Source organism: Bombina bombina, chromosome 1 (genome assembly GCF_027579735.1).
Source record: "Bombina bombina isolate aBomBom1 chromosome 1, aBomBom1.pri, whole genome shotgun sequence".
NCBI lineage: Eukaryota > Metazoa > Chordata > Amphibia > Anura > Bombinatoridae > Bombina > Bombina bombina.
This window is the reverse complement of record NC_069499.1, coordinates 308,698,845-308,719,773: the sequence shown is the minus strand read 5'-3', so window position 1 is coordinate 308,719,773 and position 20,929 is coordinate 308,698,845. Positions and strand designations below refer to the sequence as shown.

At 38.1% G+C, this 20,929-nt stretch overlaps 1 protein-coding gene across 2 annotated transcripts in view; it reads left to right on the top strand.

Moving 5' to 3' along the window:
• The window catches only part of RALB (RAS like proto-oncogene B), a 354,005-nt gene extending 336,242 nt beyond the window's left edge, over positions 1-17,763 (top strand). For both annotated transcript variants that reach the window (XM_053698085.1, XM_053698086.1), the window contains exons 4-5: positions 15,556-15,733; positions 16,515-17,763. In XM_053698085.1, coding sequence (XP_053554060.1) covers positions 15,556-15,733; positions 16,515-16,634 — 298 coding nt within the window. In that variant the 3' untranslated portion in view covers positions 16,635-17,763. The remainder of the gene's footprint in view (positions 1-15,555; positions 15,734-16,514) is intronic.
• Positions 17,764-20,929: the final 3,166 nt, after the last annotated feature.

The following is a 20,929-nucleotide window of genomic DNA, read 5'->3' as shown; positions in this document are numbered from 1 at the left end:
GACTCCAATAGAACTGTCGTAGTCAACCCTAAGAAATCTAGTAAGCTGAACAAGTACTTTGATGTTCCCTCCGCGATGGAGGTATTTCCTGTACCAGCCGTGCTTCAGAGATTATTGCACGGGAGTGGGAGAGACCTGGAATTCCGTTTTTTCCATCTCCAATTTTCAAGAAAATGTTTCCATAGCGGACTCCATTATAGGAGTCGTGGCAGACGGTTTCTAAGGTGGAAGGAGCGATCTCCACTTTGGCCAAGAGAACCACTATTCCCATTGAGGATAGCTGTTCTTTTAAGGATCCAATGGATAAGAAATTGGAGGCATTGCTAAAGAAGATGTATGTTCACCAGGGTCTCCAATGGCAGCCTGCGGTGTGTATTGCCACTGTCACCAGTGCGACAGCCTACTGGTTTGATGCGTTGCCTGATTCTATTCAGACAGATACTCCTCTGGAGGAGATCCAGGACAAGATTAAGGCTCTTAAGTTAGCCAATTCCTTTATCACGGATGCTTCCTTACAAGTCATTAAGTTGGGAGCAAAGATGTCTGGTTTTGCTGTACTAGGTCGCAGAGCATTATGGTTGAAATTCTGGTCTGCAGATGTTTCTTCTAAGTCCAAGCTCTTGTCCTTCCCTTACAAGGGTAAAACCTTGTTTGGGCGTGGATTGGCTGAAATAATTTCAGATATTACGATCTTTCCTCCCCAAGGATAAGAGGAATAAACAAAAGGGTTGTCAGAATTATTTTCGTTCCTTTCGTATTTTCAGAGGTAAACCCTCCCCTCCTTCCTCTAAGCAAGAATAATCCAAGCCTTCCTGTAAGCCTAACCAGTCTTGGAACAAAGGAAAGCAGTCTAAGAAACCCACAGCTGAATCCAAGTCAGCATGAAATCCAAGTCAGCATGAAGGGTCGGCCCCCGATACGGGAGCGGCTCCAGTAGGGGGCAGACTTTCTCTATTCGCTCAAGCTTGGATACGAGATGTTCCAGATCCTTGGGCGGTGGACATCGTATCCCTGGGGTACAAATTGGAGTTCAAGACTTTTCCTCCCAGAGGCAGGTTCCTCCTCCTCAAGATTATCTGTAGACCAGAAAAAGAGAGAGGCGTTCTTAAACTGTGTCCAGGACCTGTCTGCCTTGGGAGTGATAGTTCCAGTTCCAATGCAGGAACAGGGTCTGGGATTCTACTCCAATCTATTTGTGGTTCCCTAAAAAGAGGGAACTTTCAGACCAATTTTAGATCTAAAATGTGTATACAAGTTCCTCAGTGTACCGTCCTTCAAGATGGATGCTATACATTCCATTCTTCCCTTGGTCGAAGAGGGTCAGTTCATGACAACCATAGACCTAAAGGATGAGTATCTTCATGTTCCAATTCACAAGGATCATCACAAGTTTCTGAGTTTCGCCTTTTTGGACAATCACTTTCAGTTTGTGGCTCTTCCATTTGGTCTTGCCACAGCTTCCAGAATCTTCTCAAAGGTTCTGGGGGCTCTATTGGCAGTGATCCGGTCTTGGGGCATTGCAGTGGCGCCCTATCTGGATGACATTCTGGTTCAGGCGCCGTCTTCTCAACAAGCAAACTCTCACACGAAGACCTTGTTGTCTTTTCTTTGCTCCCACGGATGGAAGGTGAATCTTGGAAAAAGTTACTTGATTCCAGCTACAAGGGTAGTGTTCTTGGGGACCATAATAGATTCCCTATCAATGAAGATTTTTCTGACAGAGGTCAGAAAATCCAAGATTTTCAACTCTTTCCATGCCCTTCAGTCCTCCCATTGGCCGTCAGTGGCTCAATGCATGGAGGTAATATGTCTGATGGTAGCTTCCATGGACATTATCCCTTTTGCTCAGTTCCATCTAAGGGCTCTGCAGTTGTGCATGCTAAGACAATGGAACGGGGACTATACAGATCTGTCTCCTCGAATAGATCTGGATCAGGCGACAAGAGATTCTCTTCTGTGGTGGTTGTCTCAGGATCACCTTTCCCAGGGAACGTGCTTTTGCAGACCTACCTGGGTGATTGTGACCACGGATGCCAGCCTGCTGCGATGGGGAGCAGTCTGGGGCTCGTTGAAGGCTCAGGGTCTATGGACTCGGGAGGAGTCAGTTCTCCCCATAAACATCCTAGAGCTGAGGGCGATCTTCAAAGCTCTTCTGGCCTGGCCTCAGTTGGTTTCAGCCCGGTTTATCAGGTTCCAGTCGGACAACATAACATCGGTGGCTTACTTCAACCACCAGGGAGGAACTCGGATTTCCTTGGACATGACGGAGGTGGCCAGAATTATTTGGTGGGGCGGAGACTCACAACTGCTGTCTATTTGCGATCCACATTCCAGGAGTGGACAATTCGCTCTCCTTCCACGAGTCATTGCTCGGATCAAGCAGGAGAGGGTGTCAGTGATTCTCATAGCACCGGCGTGGCCTCGCAGGATCTGCTATGCAGACCTAGTGGAAATGTCATCTCTTCCCCCTTGGAGACTACCACTGAGGAAGGACCTTCTGCTTCAAGGTCACTTCCTTCATCCAAATCTAGTTTCTCTGAAGCTGACTGCTTGGAGATTGAACGCTTAATTTTAGCTAAGCGTAGGTTTTCAGAGTCGGTCATTGAACCCTTGATCCAGGCTCACAATCCTGTGACAAGAAGGATTTACCATAAAGTATGGCGTAAATATATGTATTGGTGTGAATCCAGAGGCTACTCTTGGAGTAGAGTCAGGATTCTTAGGATTTTGTCCTTTCTCCAGGAAGGTCTAGAGAAGGGTTTATCAGCAAGTACGCTAAAGGGACAGATTTCTGCGTTGCCTATTTTGTTGCATAAACGTCTGGCAGACGTGCAATCCTTTTGTCAGGCCTTGGTCAGAATCCGGCCTGTGTTTAAACCTGTTACTCCTCCTTAGAGTCTTAACCTTGTTTTCAAAGTTTTACAACAGGCTTCGTTTGAGTCTATGCATTCCTTAGATATTAAAAGGTTATCTTGGAAAGTTTTTTGTTTCTTGTTGCTATTTCTTCTGCTCGGAGGGTCTCAGAACTCTCGGCGTTGCAGTATGTTTCTCCTTATCTTTCATTCTGATAAGGTGGTTCTTCGTGCTAAGTTAGGTTTCCTTCCTAAAGTTGTTTCGGACAGGAATATTAATCAGGAGATCGTTGTTCCTTCCCTGTGTCCTAATCCTTCTTCTCCTAAGGAGTGTTTGCTGCACAACTTGGATATTGTGCGTGCGCTAAAATTCTATTTGTAGGCGACTAAGGACTTTCGTCAGTCTTCTGCTTTGTTAGTTTGTTTCTCTGGGAAACGCAAGGGTCAGAAAGCTACGGCTTCTTCTCTTTGGCTGAAGAGTATTATTCGTTTGGCTTATGAGACTGCTGGACAGCAACCTCCTGAGAGAATCACAGCTCATTCCACGAGGGCTGTTTCTTCTTCCTGGGCTTTCAAAAATGAAGCTTCTGTAGAACAGATTTGCAAGGCTGCAACTTGGTCTTCTCTGCATACTTTTTCAAAATTTTATAAATTTGATACTTTCGCTTCGGCTGAGGCTTTTTTGGGAGAAAGGTTCTTCAAGCTGTGGTGCCTTCTGTTTAGGTTACCTGTCTTGTCCCTCCCTTATCATCTGTGTCCTCTAGCTTGGGTATTGATTCCCAACAGTAATTGATGATGATCTGTGGACTCACTGTGTCATTAGAAAGAAAACAAAATTTATGCTTACCTGATAAATTTATTTATTTATTGACACGGTGAGTCCACGGCTTGCCCTGTTTTTTTAGACAGTTTTTTGCTATATAAACCTCAGGCACCTCTGCACCTTGTGTTGCTTCCTTTCTCTCCTTTTTCCTTCGATCGAATGACTGGGGTTTGTGGGAAGGGAAGTGATACTTAACAGCTTTGCTGTGGTGCTCTTTGCCTCCTCCTGCTGGCCAGGAGTGATATTCCCAACAGTAATTGATGATGAACCGTGTCAAGAAATAAATAAATTTATCAGGTAAGCATAAATTTTGTTTTTCTCCTGTTCTTGTCCTTTTCAGCTCGGCTTAGTGTTCATTGTTCCTGTCAAGCTACTTTGTTTGGGTAAATGGTTTTACATTCGTCAAGAGTTTTTTTGTTTTGTTTTTTTTTTTAAAGCGGTTTTATAGTGTTTATTGCATTGCTTTGCCATATGCTATAGGAGTTTCTCTGATTCTGTGACTGAAACTTTAATTCAGGCTCATAGGCCTGTAACTAGGAGAAGGTATAAAAAGGTCAGGAACGCCTTTATTTCTTGGTGTGTGGATCATTCTTTCAGAATTCCTAGGAATTTTCAGTTCTTGCAGGATGATCTGGATTAAAGCCTATCTGCCAGTTCTCTGAAGGGGCACATTTATGCTCTTTCAGTTTTGTTCCATAGGAAGATTGCTAATCTTCCTGATATTCATGGTTTTGTTCAGGCTCTGGTCCGTATTAACCTGTAATCAAGCCAATTTCTCCTCATGGAATCTTAGCTTACTGTTAAGGGTTTTGCAGGCGCCTCCTTTTGAACGTATGCATAATGTGGATATTAAACTGCTTTCTTGGAAAGTCTTATTTCTTTTGGCTATCTCTTCTGCTAGAAGAGTTTCTGAGTTATCTGCTCTTTCATCAGGATAAGGCAGTTTTACTGACTTCTTTTCACTTCGTACCTAAGGTTGTTTCTTTAGAAAACTTAGCAGAGAGATTGTTGTTCCTTCTTTGTGTCCAAATCCCAAGAATGCTTGTGAGATGGTAGATGTTGTTAGGGCATTGATGCTACTAAGGACTTTAGACAAACTTCTAGTTTGTTCATTCACATTTCTGGTCCTAGGAAAGATCAGAAAGTTCCTGCTGTTTCCTTGGCCTCTTGGTTGAAACTTTTGATACACAAGGCTTACTTGGAGGCAGGTCAGCCTCCACCGCAGCGGATTACTGCTCATTCGACTAGGTCAGTTGCCACTTCTTGGTCTTTCAAGAATGAGGCTTCAGTTGACCAGATTGGCAAGACAGCTACTTGGTTTTATTTGCATACTTTTACAAAATTCTACCATTTTGATGTTTTTGCTTCTTCATAAGCAGCATTTGGTAAGAAGGTACTTCAGGCAGTTGTTTCAGTTTGATTTTTTGCCTTTTTTTATTTATTTTAAGTGCATAAAAATTTTTTTGTTGGGGTTGTAGATTTAATATCTCAATGAAAAAATACGTTTTTAAATCTCTCCCTTTGTTATTACTCATCCACAGCTTGAGTATTCATTCTCAGGAGTAATGGATCCATGGACTCTCACACCTGTATGAAAGAAAACAATTTATGTTTACCTGATGAATTAATTTCTTTCCTGATGGTGTGAGTCCTTGTTTTGGGACTTTATTCCCTGTTCCTTTTATGGTTCTTATTCTTTTGTCTTACCTCAAATTGCTTGGCTATACATTAGACTTTGGTACATGTGAGGTGTGATGTGTTTTATAGAGCTCTTGAGGTTTGGGAATCTTTGCCGCCTCCTTGCTGTAAGGAAGAGTGATTCCTGGGAGTAATGGATCGTGGACTCTCACCACCATGAAATAAATTAATTTATCAGGTAAGCATAAATTATATTTGAGTTTAATATCCCTTTTTGAGAATTTCAGTTTTCAGCCAAAGGTCTTTATGCATTAACTAAAGCGTCTATTACTTATTTATGTAGCAGCAGTGGAGCAATTGTGGAAGCTAACAGGTTATTGGTGGTTACACACATTCTGATGTTAGTTTAGCGCCCAGTAGCACATTGCTGCTCTGGAACTGACTTAACTATGTATTTATAGGGGTTAAACACAGTTGTATGCATGCAACAGTGCAGTAATAAAATGTGTATTAGAGCATTTGTCTATTTGCACTTTTTCACTTAAAATTACATTTTTTGTAAACTAAATGTTGCTGGTTTTGTTGGCCACGAGAATATAGTCAGTTTTTTCAGACTGATTTTTTGATAGAGAACACTGAATGGAAGTAGAATTTCATGTTTGGCTTGTCCCTGGTAGGCCAGAAGGTTATTCATTTAATGATGCTTTTGGAGTTACCTCTAAAGATCAAACAAGAAGAACCATTTTTTTTCAGCTGCTCTCTCTTAAGAGATCTCTGGTGTATCTGTACTGTGTATTTTGGGCTTTGAATTCAGGTATCTTTAAGTACCTGAGCAATGCCTTGTTGGGTGGACTGTTTAGCAGCATTGTGCCCATGATTCCCTGATACCTGTATCTGCCACTCCATACTGAACTAAGAGTGATGTTATACATTAACGTAGGCTAACGGGTAGTAGAGGGATCTATAAATAAAAAGGAAAGAATTTACCATGAAGACTTCTAGTAGCTGCTACCTTCTCCAAGATGGCACATGGAAGTATATAACCCACCAGTTTCTGAATGGCACTAGTATGAGGAAACTTATTTACCATTTAACGGACATTACATTGTGGATTTTCTCATTCTCAGAGCTGGAAATGCACACTAACTTCTTATCCTGCTTGGTTTTATCAGATAATTGCAAATCCATTTACCATGACTAGGCTTATTGTCTGCAGACTTAAAGGGATAGGAAAATCAAAATTAAACTTGCATGATTCACATAGAGCATGCGATTTTAAGACACTTTTAAATTCACTTCTGTTTTCAAATGTGCTTCGCTCTCTTAGTATCCGTTGTTAAAAAATGAATACGCACATATCATACACTAGTGGGAGCTGCTGCTATTTGATGCCTGCACACATTTGTCTCTTGTGATTGGATAACTAGAGGTGTTCAGCTTCCTGTCAGTAGTGCAATGTTGTCCCTTCAGCAATGGATAACAAGAGAATGAAGCAAATTTGATAATAGAAGTAATTTGCAAATTTGTTTAAAATTGTATGATCTGATGTGCTCAGTTAGAAACCATTAGTGCATTGCTGCTCCTTCAACAAATTATACCAAGAGAATGAAAAAAATTAGATAATAGAAGTAAATTAGAAAGTTGTTTAAAATTATATTCTCTGTCAGGTGTATGGTCGTCTGAAGCACCTGTTCAGCATTACCTCCACATCAAGCTGCTGGCGAAATTCTTTGCGCCTAAAAACCCTTAGACCCTGGGGGCTTGTTTAGTTAACCCACCGCTTCTGGAACCACAACAGTGCCGTAACATTGCACTGAGCTGCAGCTAGCAGCAACTTGAGAACATTATCTGCAAATTTAACATTGCAGTAAGAGACTTTTTTGGAAAATATCATCTAACTCGTGTCAATCTGATTTTACACCTGAAAAGGAGCTGATGGCGGCTTAGTCTAATGCTGTGAGATTTACCTGGCTGACATTTCCCTTGTGGCCAAATCAACGGCAAACTGCTGAACCTGGAGCAGAGGACTGCCCGCTATCTTTACACACCCGGCTTGTGAAGCCTGCAACTGATTGGCTTTCCCTGCTTGCTTCGATACCTGACTGCAGAACCGAAGCTCTCTGCCTGACTGAGAGGACCCAGGCTGACTCATGCTGCATTGGCCAGAAGGAAAGGAAGAGGTAGAGAAGCTCTGGTAACGGCTGTTCCTGGTCCGAGTGCTCCCTCCCACCGGTGCTGCGTGAGGGGCACGGACCGTCATTCTCACCTCTCCTGCTTCTGGGTTAGCTACTCCTTTGCTCTCAAGTGCCGGCTTGGATTAGAGGTGGCTGGGTGACATTCCTTAATACGGGTGAAGTCCGGCCAGGCGATCCCCCTCCCACCGGTGCTGCGTGAGGGGGGCCGCACTGAGGAAAGGCCCTTCGTTTGTTCACCACAGGCAAGCCAGGAGACAGCAACGGGTAACGTTGGGAAAATTGACTGTCGGTCATCTCCCTTTTTTATATTACCTCTTTCTCCCTATTTTTGGCACGGATCCATTCTCATATATAGGGGTTAGAGACTGTCGGGGGAGTGTTGGGAGAGGAAGGATAGATGAACGTTGCTTGACAAGGCCCTCCGGAATAAATTGAGACAAACTTAAATAAGAGGACATAACTGTATATTGTTTATAATATTAGACCTCTTCAATATTTCTGCCTGGGCCTTGCTCAATACATCTATATCTGTTAAAATACTTGTCTAGTATCTTATCATCAATCCAGGGGTTGTTTCTTTTCTTTTGTTTGTTTGTTTTTGGCACTGTGAAAATCATTTCTGCTATAAGATGTTATAATATTGTTTTTTCTACTTTAAGTGGCAATAGGTATTTAGCAATATTATTGACCAGCCCAATTTGGTTAAATAATTTAATTTAACAGGAGGATCTACTTCATATAACCTTTTGTATTTCTATGATTTGAACAGAGAAGAGGGGGGAAAGAGATAGCAGAAAGGAAAAGAATGATGGTAGAAAAACTGTTATTTCAGGCTCTGGCTAAAGTGTGCATAACAATCCTGGTGTTAAATTAGTACAGGACCTCCTTTTTTTCTTTTTTTTTTTTCTCTTTTTTTTCTTTTTTTTTATATATATGCTTGGTTGAAAAATAAAGGTCTATATATCCGTAAATATAAGCTGAAATAGCAAGGGTGGCAGTTTAAAAGAACTCATTTTGAAACCCAGTGAGATTTGGTAATCTGTGTTGTATCTGCATAGAGGGAGAGGAGGGGTGGGGTAGAGAAGAAAAGGAGAAGGAAAGACCCTTCTTTTTTTTGATCAAGAAGTTAAATAGTAAAGGAAGGGAGCAGAAGGAAAAGATTAAATTATTACAGATTACCATCCTTTCTGTAGAAAAAATGCTTTTTTTTTTTGTTTTTTTAGCACAGGACACAGTTTAACATAAACTCCCTATAAATAGACATTTGTAAGGCTATAAGCCTAAAACCAGTAATTGCTTCTATTTCATTCTAAATATTGGTACTTGATATGAGCTGATGAAATACAATTCTTAGAAGTCTTTAAGAACTAATCTTTTTCATATATATCTTACTTTATTGTTACTGTAGCAAAAAAAAAAGTGAATGATATCTTAACTGGTATAGAGTCTACTATATTTAGATAAATGGAATTGTACCTATAAATCTCTGTAGTATATTGCAACAAGTCACAGTAAAAAATAAATTACTGAAGTACAATCCTTAGAAATATGATACAAATAGTTTAATAGAACTGAAGTATTGCCCAGAAAAGGAAACAGAAAAGGTAATTAAAACTATATTTATACCTACAATATAATATACAGGGGAAGGAAAAAAAGGGAGAGAAAGAAAAGACCTGTTGAAATAAGGTATAGACAAGCTAGTGCGTATATATCTATTTGTCTGCAAGATATATATGTTCCATTTGCTGAAATAGTATTAGATCCTTGCTGAATATAACTCAATTAGGCTAATCACATTGGTTTCTTTAGAGGCACTCTCGTTTGTAGTATGCGCTTTGTATTGGGTGATTCCTAAAGGGTCACATTATTAATACCGCTGGTAAAATTAACGTGACGCCTCCTCTTATTTATAATATCCCCTGGCCCTCGCATCCATGTTTGGACTTATGCACAAATTAAACTAGCACTGGTTTAATCCTCACTCCACCCCCTCCCCTTCCCCCCTCTTTTTTTTTTTTTTTCCCTCCCTTCCCTCACTTGATCATCACTGTGCACACACCGATCCTCACTTGTCCATTCGAGATCGCTTGTCCTCTCGAAACTTAACTTTAGAATCACTATAAACCCCCACACTAACCTTCACGTAGTACAACCTTGGTGTATTTAATCTTTATCTTTTTTTTTTTTTTGCTCTGTGTTTTCTTCTGGCACATGGACAAATTCCTTCACACTTCACCCAGGAACCCTTCTCCAAACATGGCAGCGAGACAGAGGGATAGGAAATTGAAGGGTAACCAAGAGGTTGCCACGGATGTACAACCATCTCTGTTAAACATATCAGCGGCACAAGAAGCAACCAATATCCATAGTCTGGTTGCTAGTATATCCGATGCGCTCTCCCCTAAATTTGAGGCTCTTAGAGCTGAAATCAAGCAAGATTTTCACTCCTTGACACAGGAGGTTTGTCAATTTTCTAATAGGCTCCAAGAAGCCGAACAAAGAGTTTCGGACTTGGAAGACCTAACAATAGCACATAGTTCTAATCTTGAAGCTGTAAATACTAATTTACAAAAAAATCAAAATAGATTAGAGGACTTAGAAAACCGCTCTAGAAGAAACAATATAAGAATTGTGGGTCTTCCGGAAGAACAGCAGTATGACAATCTTGTTAATTTTGTATCAGAAACTTTGCCTGCAATTTTAAAAATGCCATCCACCTTTTATCCCATCCCAGTGGAGAGAGCGCATAGATTAGGCCCACCTCGTGTAGGTAATAAAGGTAGAACTAGGCCCAGACCTGTCATAGCTAGACTATTAAATTTTCAAGATAAACTTACTTTATTCCAGTACTATCGTAAACAACAACCTGTTAAGGCTGGAGATGCTACAATTCTTATGTTTCAGGATTTCTCTGCGGACACCGCAGCAAAGAGAAGGGAGCTTGCCCCTGTCTGCTCTAGGTTAATACAAAAAGGATATCAGGCAACCATAATATATCCTTATAAGTTAAAGGTCAAAGTGAGAGAAGTTACTCATTTCTTTGAAGAAGCCCATTTGGCTGAAAGCTTCTATAATTCATTGGACTCCTCGGTTCAATGATAGCATGGCTGAATACTTCAACTTGGTATAACATGCAGTTTTTTTTTTTTTGAGGAAGACCATGTCTCTTTTGGATGCGAGTCTTAAGATACTTTTTTTTTTTTTTTTTTTTTTTCTTCTTTTTCCCTGTCCCTTTCTCCTCCTCTACCCCCCAACTCATAAATGGCCATACAGAATGAGGAATGTAAAATAGTGTCATGGAATGTAGGTGGTATGTCTACCCCTATAAAAAGGAAGGCGATCCTCACTCAGCTTAGAAAAATTCAGACTGATATAGGTTTCATTCAAGAAACCCATTTATCTGCAGAAGAATCTTTAAAACTTAAAACAGCATGGGTAAAAGAAGTATATTTTGCACCTAGTGTCAAGAGAAAGAAGGGAGTAGCAATATTAATAGGGAAAAAAATTAATACGGAAGTGGTACATTTTGAGGCCGATCCAGGAGGGAGGTATGTTCTATTGAAAATAAAGATCGCTCAAGGGATGTATACACTGTGCAACACATATGGCCCCAATGTTTTTGATCCAAAATATTGGAACACTTTACAGACTAAACTTCTATTTTACGCGGAAGGCTGCCTAATCATGGGTGGAGATTACAATATGGCACCACAGAGCCCAATGGATAGGTTAAGACATGACGTCAAACAATTGAAACAAAAAAAGACAATCTAGAATGTAAGATGTTCAAAAAAATTACACAGAACTTAGCATTGCGAGATATTTGGAGACATCAGAATCCTTCTACCCAGAATTTCACTTGTCTTTCTAAGGCGCATAAGACGCTTTCTAGGATCGACATATTTTTAATTGATGAGCGTATGTTAACAAGAGAGGTAAAATCAGACATAATGCCAATTCTTCTCTCAGACCACGCGCCAATCATTCTCGAGTTTCAGCTCTCACATCTGCATTCTACTTCATCACGCTTTTTCTTTCCTTATTACCTGATGTCTGAAATAAAATTCAAGAATTGGCTTATAAATAAGTATAAGGAATATGTACATTTTAATAAAGATTATTTAAGCTCCCCTGGAATATTTTGGGACACTGCGAAAGCAGTAATGAGAGGGGAGATAATTTCATACAGCACTGCCTTACATAAGAAAATTAGGTCTAGAGAAAGAGAGTCATGTCAACGTCTGACTAATACCTACAACCAATACCTGCTGGATAAAACTCCTCTAAATTGGGCAAAATATGTCAAAGCAAAAAACGAAAGGGATACCTTTGTAATATTTCAAGAAACACAAAGAGAGTTAAAAATGCAGGCTAAGCTATACAGATATGAAAATAAATCAGGCAAGATGTTGGCTAAACTAATTAGAAATGAGAAAAAACAACCAATCATAGATAAATTACACAATAAAGGGATACAGCTTGTAAAAACTGATGATATTCTGGAGGCATTCCAAGAATACTATCAAGAACTATATTCATTTAAAACAAGTGATACACAGAAATCCGCTGATTTCTGGAGGGATATCACATATCCTACAGTTACATCAGAAATGGCTAACAGTCTTAATGCTCCTATCTCCATAGAAGAAATAGAGAAAATAATATCTGAGCTTTCCCTAAATAAGGCAGCAGGCCCAGATGGCCTTCCTAGTGAATTTTATAAGATTCTGATTAGCGAAGCTACTCCACATCTTTGTACGCTTTTTAATAGTTTTTTCATTAATGGTAAATTGATTCCTTCTTCATTCTCTAATTCTTATACAACTTTGATATTAAAAGGTGGAAAAGACCCTGAGTGTAAGGAATCTTACAGACCGATTGCTCTGCTAAATTCAGATTATAAAATTCTAACTGCAATTTTAGCATCTAGACTTCAAGGGATCCTCTCAGAAATCATTCATACTGATCAATCAGGCTTTTTAAATAATCGTAACTCGGCTGCAAAAATTAGAGAAACTTTGTTAGTGACGGAATACTTTGAGGTTCTGTCTAGCTCAAATAGTGGGGGGGAGGATATACCTGATCTTGCCATTATTTCTCTAGATGCTGAAAAAGCCTTCGATTCAATATTTTACGAACATATTAAAACATCACTAAGGCAATTCGGAATCGGAGGTAATTTCCTTGAATTTATTGAGAATTTATATAAACAACCATCTACAAGATTAATAGTGAATAACAACATCTCCCCTCCTATTCTCTTGGGTAGAGGGACAAGACAGGGTTGTCCTCTCTCCCCACTTTTATTCAATGTCTCTATTGAACCTTTGGCAATTAAAATCCGACACCACTTGGATGGCATAAAAATTTGTAACTCTGAAATAAAAATTGGTTTATACGCAGATGACTTGCTGCTTTATCTGGCCAATACTAAATTGAATTTACCAAAACTTTTTCAGATATTAGAACAATTCGGTTCATTCTCTGGATATAAAGTAAATACGACAAAATCAGAGATATTATGGCTCAGGAAAAACAATACCTCTATATTAAAAACCCCTTTTCATCAAGTAACAGATTCTTTTAAATATCTAGGGATTAATATTCCAACAAGGAGTGCGGATCTTTATGCTCTAAATGTCCCCCCAGTAGTGAAAACGATTAAGGAAAAGCTTTTGATTTGGCGAAATCTTCCACTATCGCTTTCTGGAAGGATCGCTCTTTTTAAAATGGCTCTTTTGCCGAAACTATTATATGTACTTCAAAACACACCAATAATCCTTCTAGGAAAGGATATACGTGCAATTAATACCTCACTTACCCAGTTTCTATGGCAGAATAAGAGGTCAAAGATCTCTCTTATGAAACTTTCGGTACCAAAAGAAAATGGAGGCTTAGCTTTACCGGATATAAGAATGTATAATCTTTCCTCTCTTGCTCGAGTTGTAGCAGATTGGATTTCATCCAACAATTATGTCTTGAACAATTATCTTGAGACCAATATCTGCTATCCGTATTCCTTATCTGCGCTACTACATTTACTACCTAAAGAAATTCCAGCAGAAATCAAAAGATTTAAAACAATTCTCAACCCACTTAAGGCGTGGCACAAAATAGTAACTCTTCTCTCAATTAATAATAGGGCTTCTTGTCTTTTGCCTATATTAGGTAACCCTACTTTCCAAGCTGGCCTATATTCAGAGGTCTTTAGAAAGTGGCATACTTCCGGATTAACAAAGGTATATCAAGTGATAGATAGAGGAAGGAAATGTATTAAAACATTTCAGGAATTAAAAAGGGACTTTGATTTGTCTAACAAAGACTTTTTTGCATATCTCCAACTAAGACATTTTGTTCAAGACTTAGTTAAAAAAGCAGGCTGGGAATGGGGGCTAGGCAAACTAGAGGACTGGCTTATCCTAATAAAAAATGGTCATATGTCAATTGCTCCGTGTTACCATCTTCTCTGTACAAACAAAGGGGCACCGGTATTGGTAAAACTGGCCTCTTATTGGAATAAATTAATCCCTCAGAATAATATTGAGTCAAAAACTATACAATGGTCAATTAAAAAAATTGCTCAGGTGACACTATCTGCAACCTGGAGAGAGGCCCATGTTAAGCTCCTTCATGGGGCATACTTCACTCCTGAGAGAGGCTTCAAATGCGCTAATGTGGGGTTCAATAAATGTCCTAAATGTTCACATCAGGCAGCTGATCTCCTACATATGTTTTGGCACTGTCCAAAGATTAAAAATCTCTGGACTAGGGTTGAATACTGGCTAAAGAAGGTATTAAAGATAGACCATGTTTCTTTGACATTATATCAGATAATACTCTGTCTCAAGAATGATCTTGGCAGACAAAATAATGAAAGAATAATAATCTCTACTATTCTTGCCACCAGATATTTCATTTGTAAAAAGTGGAAAAGTCGCGCAATACCAAGCATCTCCGAAATTAAAAACTGCATGAAAAAGCAGTGTATCTTAGAACAGAGAGGTGCGGATATAAATAATGAACAGGACATTAAACGGTTCTTTGATAAATGGGCAGTCTTTTTAAAAATCTTTCCTGTCGCAGAAATAGATCATATAATTTTTCCTTTCAGGAATACAGAAATAGTTCTATTAGGAAACTGGTAGAGAACCAGGAGGAAGAAGGTGACAGTTATACCCATTTTTTTTTTTTTTTTCTCTCAGCTATGAAGCAGCTGTGTTGCTCTTCTGCATGGGGGGGAGGGGGAACGAGGGGGGGAAGTGTGAAAAAATAAAAACTCCAAGCATTGTCGAGAATAAATTGACTATGTTATATTAATGTGTTGATCAGCATAAATATATCTATATGTATTAATGAATATAGTACTATGTGGATGAACTTATTATCATTTTCTGATTATGTTATACTGTTTATATTACTACTTTTTTGTTGATTGATAATGTCTTGGATTATAAATAAAAGATTTAAAAAAAAAAATTGTATGATCTATCTGAATCATAAAAGAACATTTTGTGGTTTACTATCCCTTTAAGACCCCAGATTAACTGCTCACCAAAAAAAAAAGAAAGTGGTGAGTGTAGTTTAGCTATTGAAAGCAAATGCAGCAAACAAGATTTTAAATTGTTTGTTTTAAAAATCACTTGGCGGATATGTGGTCTATTGCAAGATAACAGAAATGTCTTGTAAAAATAAGATACTTACTGCCCTTTAAATATAATTTTTGTTTTGTAATTGATAAATTAGCAGAAGGAACAACTAACAAGATATTTAATTTATATAAGAATGAATCGCCACTTTATATATGTTATAACGCAGATTAATGAAATAGACTTGGACATATCCCATATTAGAGGTGATTAAATGTTGTATGTTTATGTAGGAGTTGGTCAGAAAATTAGGTAATATATAAAACACAGCACCGCTTAAGTCAGAGGCACTAAATCATGCTAAAGCTTTAGTTTAGTATACGTTACCATTTCAATTGTTGCTTTTTATATTTTTGCTTTTTCAAATTATATTATAAATGTGGCTGTCTTTCTTCTAGAGAGCAGATCCTCCGTGTGAAGGCAGAAGAGGATAAAATACCTTTACTCGTCGTTGGGAATAAGTCTGATTTGGAAGACAGAAGACAAGTCCCTGTGGATGAAGCTAGGGGTAAAGCAGAGGAGTGGGGTGTACAGTATGTGGAGACCTCTGCCAAAACCAGAGCAAATGTAGATAAGGTGAGCTTTTTATGTATATACTGAAGTCTGGTACCAGACATCATTCACCAAGGCAGGCATCTTCTACTACAAATAATCTCTTTATTTTGACCTCTGCTTCATTTTGCTTTAACAAATATATACCCCTGCTCCTAACTAACAATAATTATAGAGGCTTTATCCACAGTTCTTAATAGAAAATATTTATGCACTTTTTGTTATATATTAATAACAGTAGTCTACAATAGGTCAACCACAGAAGCCACCAGAATGGACATGTGTTGTTGCTCAGCCTGAAATTTTTTTAAATGCTCTTTTTTAAATGCTCTTTTTTAAATGCTCTTTTTACATGAAACAAAGCAAAAGGTTGACTAAAATGGCCCCATTAATATAGCTGGCAGCAGACAATGTTTACAGCCAGGGAACCTGTCTGTCCACATTCAAGGCCAGTGGGGACATCATTGCATATGGAAAAACCTGTGCTGCCCCTCATCTGGGATGATTGACCAAGTCCTACTCTCACACAAGGGTTCAAAAGGTGCTAATGTCCTTTAAAATTTCTCTTGTTGTGCATGCAGTCCTCTACTATATACTTCTTAAATTACAAAATGGGTAGTAGGAGGGGTCTGTTTGCTAAAATCTGAAAAATCTGCTTGTGTAATAGTATAAAATATTTATTAGAAACCAGTCCGTATCATCTCATGTTTCAACTGTTCTGTTGATCTGTATTTGTATGTAATGAACATTGTTGTTTCAGGAAGTCCCATACAAATTATGAGCCTGATTTTCTGTTTTATTTTAGGTGTTTTTTGACCTGATGAGGGAAATCCGAACAAAGAAAATGTCTGAGAACAAGGATAAGAACGGCAAGAAAAGTGGCAAAAGCAAGAAGAGCTTCAAACAGCGATGCTGTTTACTTTAATCAGGAACAAATTGACCAACTGGTGAAGGGCTCAGTAAGCCAGATGTTAATAAACCAGTAATCCGTTATCTTTTGCAACATTTTAGCATTTAACCCTCTCGGTGCTGGAAGGGCAGCAGGACAGTATGTTGCTGGTCCTTTTATTATCTGAACAGGACAAACCTCAGTTAGCCGTATCCCTTAAGGACCTATTATTTCTTTATACTACTTTCAAAGCCTTACTATGATATACTTGTTTTAACACAGATTAAATAAAATGGAGTTATTTAAAAGTGCCAAAGTGGGCTTTAAGACACTATTGCTGGCAGGCACTGAATAGGGTTTACATTAGGTAACCTGCTGTTTTATAAACAAGTACTAAATACCACTGCACATACCAAACCACACTAGAGTAGAGAGCCTGGATATCTTTCTTATGTAAACGTCATACTTTATAGATATATTGATTTGTTACTTTCTCTTATATCCTCTCTTCTTCATTTGTGATACTTGGAAATACACTTTGTGCATTTCCATACTGCTGATATATGAAGGGACAGGAAGCCAGTGTGTAAACATTAGGCCCTATACTGATATTTTTTTATGGATGATCACTATGTGACTGCTACTCCCCAATAAGCTATGTAACAATTTCATTTGATACAGCTTTTTATTCAAGTATAAATTAGTATCAAATAAAGATACATGCATTCCCAAAGGAACCTTTCTATTATAAAGTCAAGAGTAGGGTTTGCATTCTTATCTAGCACTGCCTTCAGTAAAGGGCATTTGACTGCAAGACTGGATTGATATTCTGTAATCCCATAAAATATTTACAGTTCAAGATCATATCTTATTTTTAGAATGTTCTATATGCTTTTCAGACTATCTGAGACAGTCCACCTGGGTCAGTATTAGACTCTAACTATGTGCAATTACAAATGTTTAAGGGTAAAATGCCTAAATGATCAAAAAATATTTAGCTGCACTTTGTTTTAAGATGCAGACATCCTTGATCCAGTATTATTGCTCTTGTTTTGATGTCCGTTTTTATGCTTTCAGATTTTTTCATTGTCTTCCATTGGTTATGAAGACGTGGTATTTAGGACTCTCCTTTTGCACAGATAATAAAATTATTTGAACATTAAAATGTTTCCACGGATTGACTTTTCTTAATGGGAGGGTCAAGCTTTCTGGGTGACTACTATTAGCCTTTGCTCCAAAATTATAACTATGTTTTCAGAGGGTATGCCAGTAGCATAGATAGATCTACTTACCTAAATTATTTGTATTATAATATCTTTATTGGGGTGAGCCAGTCAAGGCTATCTAATGTTGTTTTGTCAGTGACTGATGCTGTTCTTATTATAATAAAATGTTTCTAATAGATGACTGCAGTGTCACAAGCTCTGGCTTGTACTGTTTATGTACTGTTGAGTTCATGACAGTTATTTCATTTTCTCCCTTTTTTAAGCTTTCATTAAATAAAAACAGAACCTAGTCACGTGGAGAATTTTGTTGTCACCAAGTTTTTTACCCAAGACTTTAATATTCTATATTTCAGTGTAATGCTTGTTGAATACAAAAGCTCCTTGCTAAAATATTAAGTGCTTAAAATCATATTAAGCATTAACATATTTTTGATTCCATTAATAATGTTCTCTTTTTAACATGGAATTCTCCAGTCTCCTTTTTTTATCCAATAGTATTGTGATTAGCTTGTATAACTGCTTTTAGGAATTGTAATCAGTGGAAGGTGAATCTGATTTTAGTATTGATTTTGTTCGTATCCTTACAATTCTTTAAAAATACAAGAAAGTTACCTGTCCTTCAAACCAAATTAACTGTGATTAACTGTACTTTACACCGTTAGTAACGTAGCCGGCACATTGGTTTATCAAAATAAATTAAGACTGCTTCAGTAATTTTGATGGCTTTGCACAACATGTGTTCTTATACTTTTCCCACAGCAAATATGGGACTGGGACACCACCTTTAATGAGAGATTATAATCTATCCTGAAAACCATCAGTCAATCCTCAGTGTTGTGCATGCGGTTTACTCATTTATTGCCGCTTGTATATGATTTGTTTTTTATAACTTGGTAATCATTAGGGATGTGCAAATATTTGGAATTTGTTAGTAAAAAGTGCACACAAATATCTGCAAATCCAGATATCTTGGCCTATCTATCCCACACTTACAGGTGAGACCCCCTTTCCCTAGGGGGCATGGACAAAATATATATATATATATATATATATATTACACTTTTAATTTACATTTATTTAAAATGAGCCGAATGATGCAGACAGCAGCCATTTTTCAAAGTTTGTTTCACTAATAAACACCGATCTCCAAATATTTCCTCATCCCTAGTAATCATATCTGTGATGGGCAAATACTGTAATGCACAATACTTTTTGTGGCTAAACCGCACAACTGCTTATATTTAGTTATAACTACAAATACGTCATGCCGGAGGGTAGTGTTCTAATGTAGTATTTTTTTAATGTAAAGAAAAATGCCTGCCGTTAATGGTATCATACTCAAGCTCTCGTTATCTATTAATTAATTTTAATTAAATGTAGTTATTATTCTGTGGTACTTTTAGTATCAGATTTTACTTACATTAATTGAATTTCATTCCCTTGCATGGCGGATAGCCTGTATTGTTTTATATTTGATCTTTTTTAACCTTTGATTTTCTATGTAAAGCTAACATAAAATGGTATTCATATAGTTAAATCTGTGGTCTTCATAATCCATTTCAGAAAATGGCATATACGTAATTGCTTTTATCACTGGCAAAGCAATTCATGCAAAGAAGAGAAATCACTGCAGATATACATTTTTTATGAACACTTCTCCATTCACTGTTGAAAGTGTATTTTCATTTGTTAACTCTTTTACTTCACTAAGGGTCCACAGTTAATTATTGTGCATTCGTGTAGACTATCCTTGACTTCTTGAATGCTATCAGTAAGCTTATCTTCTGTATGAGTGTCAAAATTGGCGATCTTCAAAATTTGTATCTTCCTTGAATCACTTGTAGTGTCCATGTATAATTTGTGGTGCAGTTTAAATACAGAATTAGTTCCTAATATTGTCACTTTACAACCATTAAAATTTGGTCTAAATGCTTCCATGGCACAAACAACTGATGTTCTGCAAAGTGTTCCCTTAGTTAGAGACTGTCTAGACCCAATTCATAATTTTGATTACTTATTGTTACATACCAGAGAAGCATCCTGCAACTGGCTTCACATCTATAGGCTTGTATGAAATACATGAATCATTTAAATATTCAACATTTTGTTAGGAGCTGAAAATGGCCGCCAAGCTCTGCCAATCGATTGCATGTATATTTTGGTATGCTAAGTTTATCCAATTATGATCAACTCTTAAATAATTTTTCCTACTCGCACATGATTATTTGTGAAATTTAAAATAGCTAACTGAAAAATATTAAATTTGCACTGCTAAACTGTCATACAGGAAAACAGCTAACTGGACAAGAATAAAGCTGTGGGCGGAGTTTGGTGGCCATTTTTGGCTGTTTACAAAAGATTATTTCTCCAACATAGGTGTGTCCGGTCCACGGCGTCATCCTTACTTGTGGGATATTCTCTTCCCCAACAGGAAATGGCAAAGAGCCCAGCAAAGCTGGTCACATGATCCCTCCTAGGCTCCGCCTACCCCAGTCATTCTCTTTGCCGTTGCACAGGCAACATCTCCACGGAGATGGCTAAGAGTTTTTTGGTGTTTAAATGTAGTTTTATTCTTCAATCAAGAGTTTGTTATTTTAAAATAGTGCTGGTATGTACTATTTACTCTGAAACAGAAAAGAGATGAAGATTTCTGTTTGTAAGAGGAAAATGATTTTAGCAACCGTTACTAAAATCGATGGCTGTTTCCACACAGGACTGTTGAGATGAATTAACTTCAGTTGGGGGAAACAGTGGGCAGACTTTTGCTGCTTGAGGTATGACACATTTCTAAAAAGACTTGGTAATGCTGTAAGCTGTCATTTTCCCTATGGGAACCGGTAAGCCATTTTCTTAGTTTAGTATAAGAATAAAGGGCTTCACAAGGGCTTTAAAGACTGGTAGACATTTCTTCTGTTAAGTGTGATCAGTCCACGGGTCATCATTACTTCTGGGATATTACTCCTCCCCAACAGGAAGTGCAAGAGGATTCACCCAGCAGAGCTGCATATAGCTCCTCCCCTCTACGTCACTCCCAGTCATTCTCTTGCACCCAACGACTAGATAGGATGTGTGAGAGGACTATGGTGATTATACTTAGTTTTATAT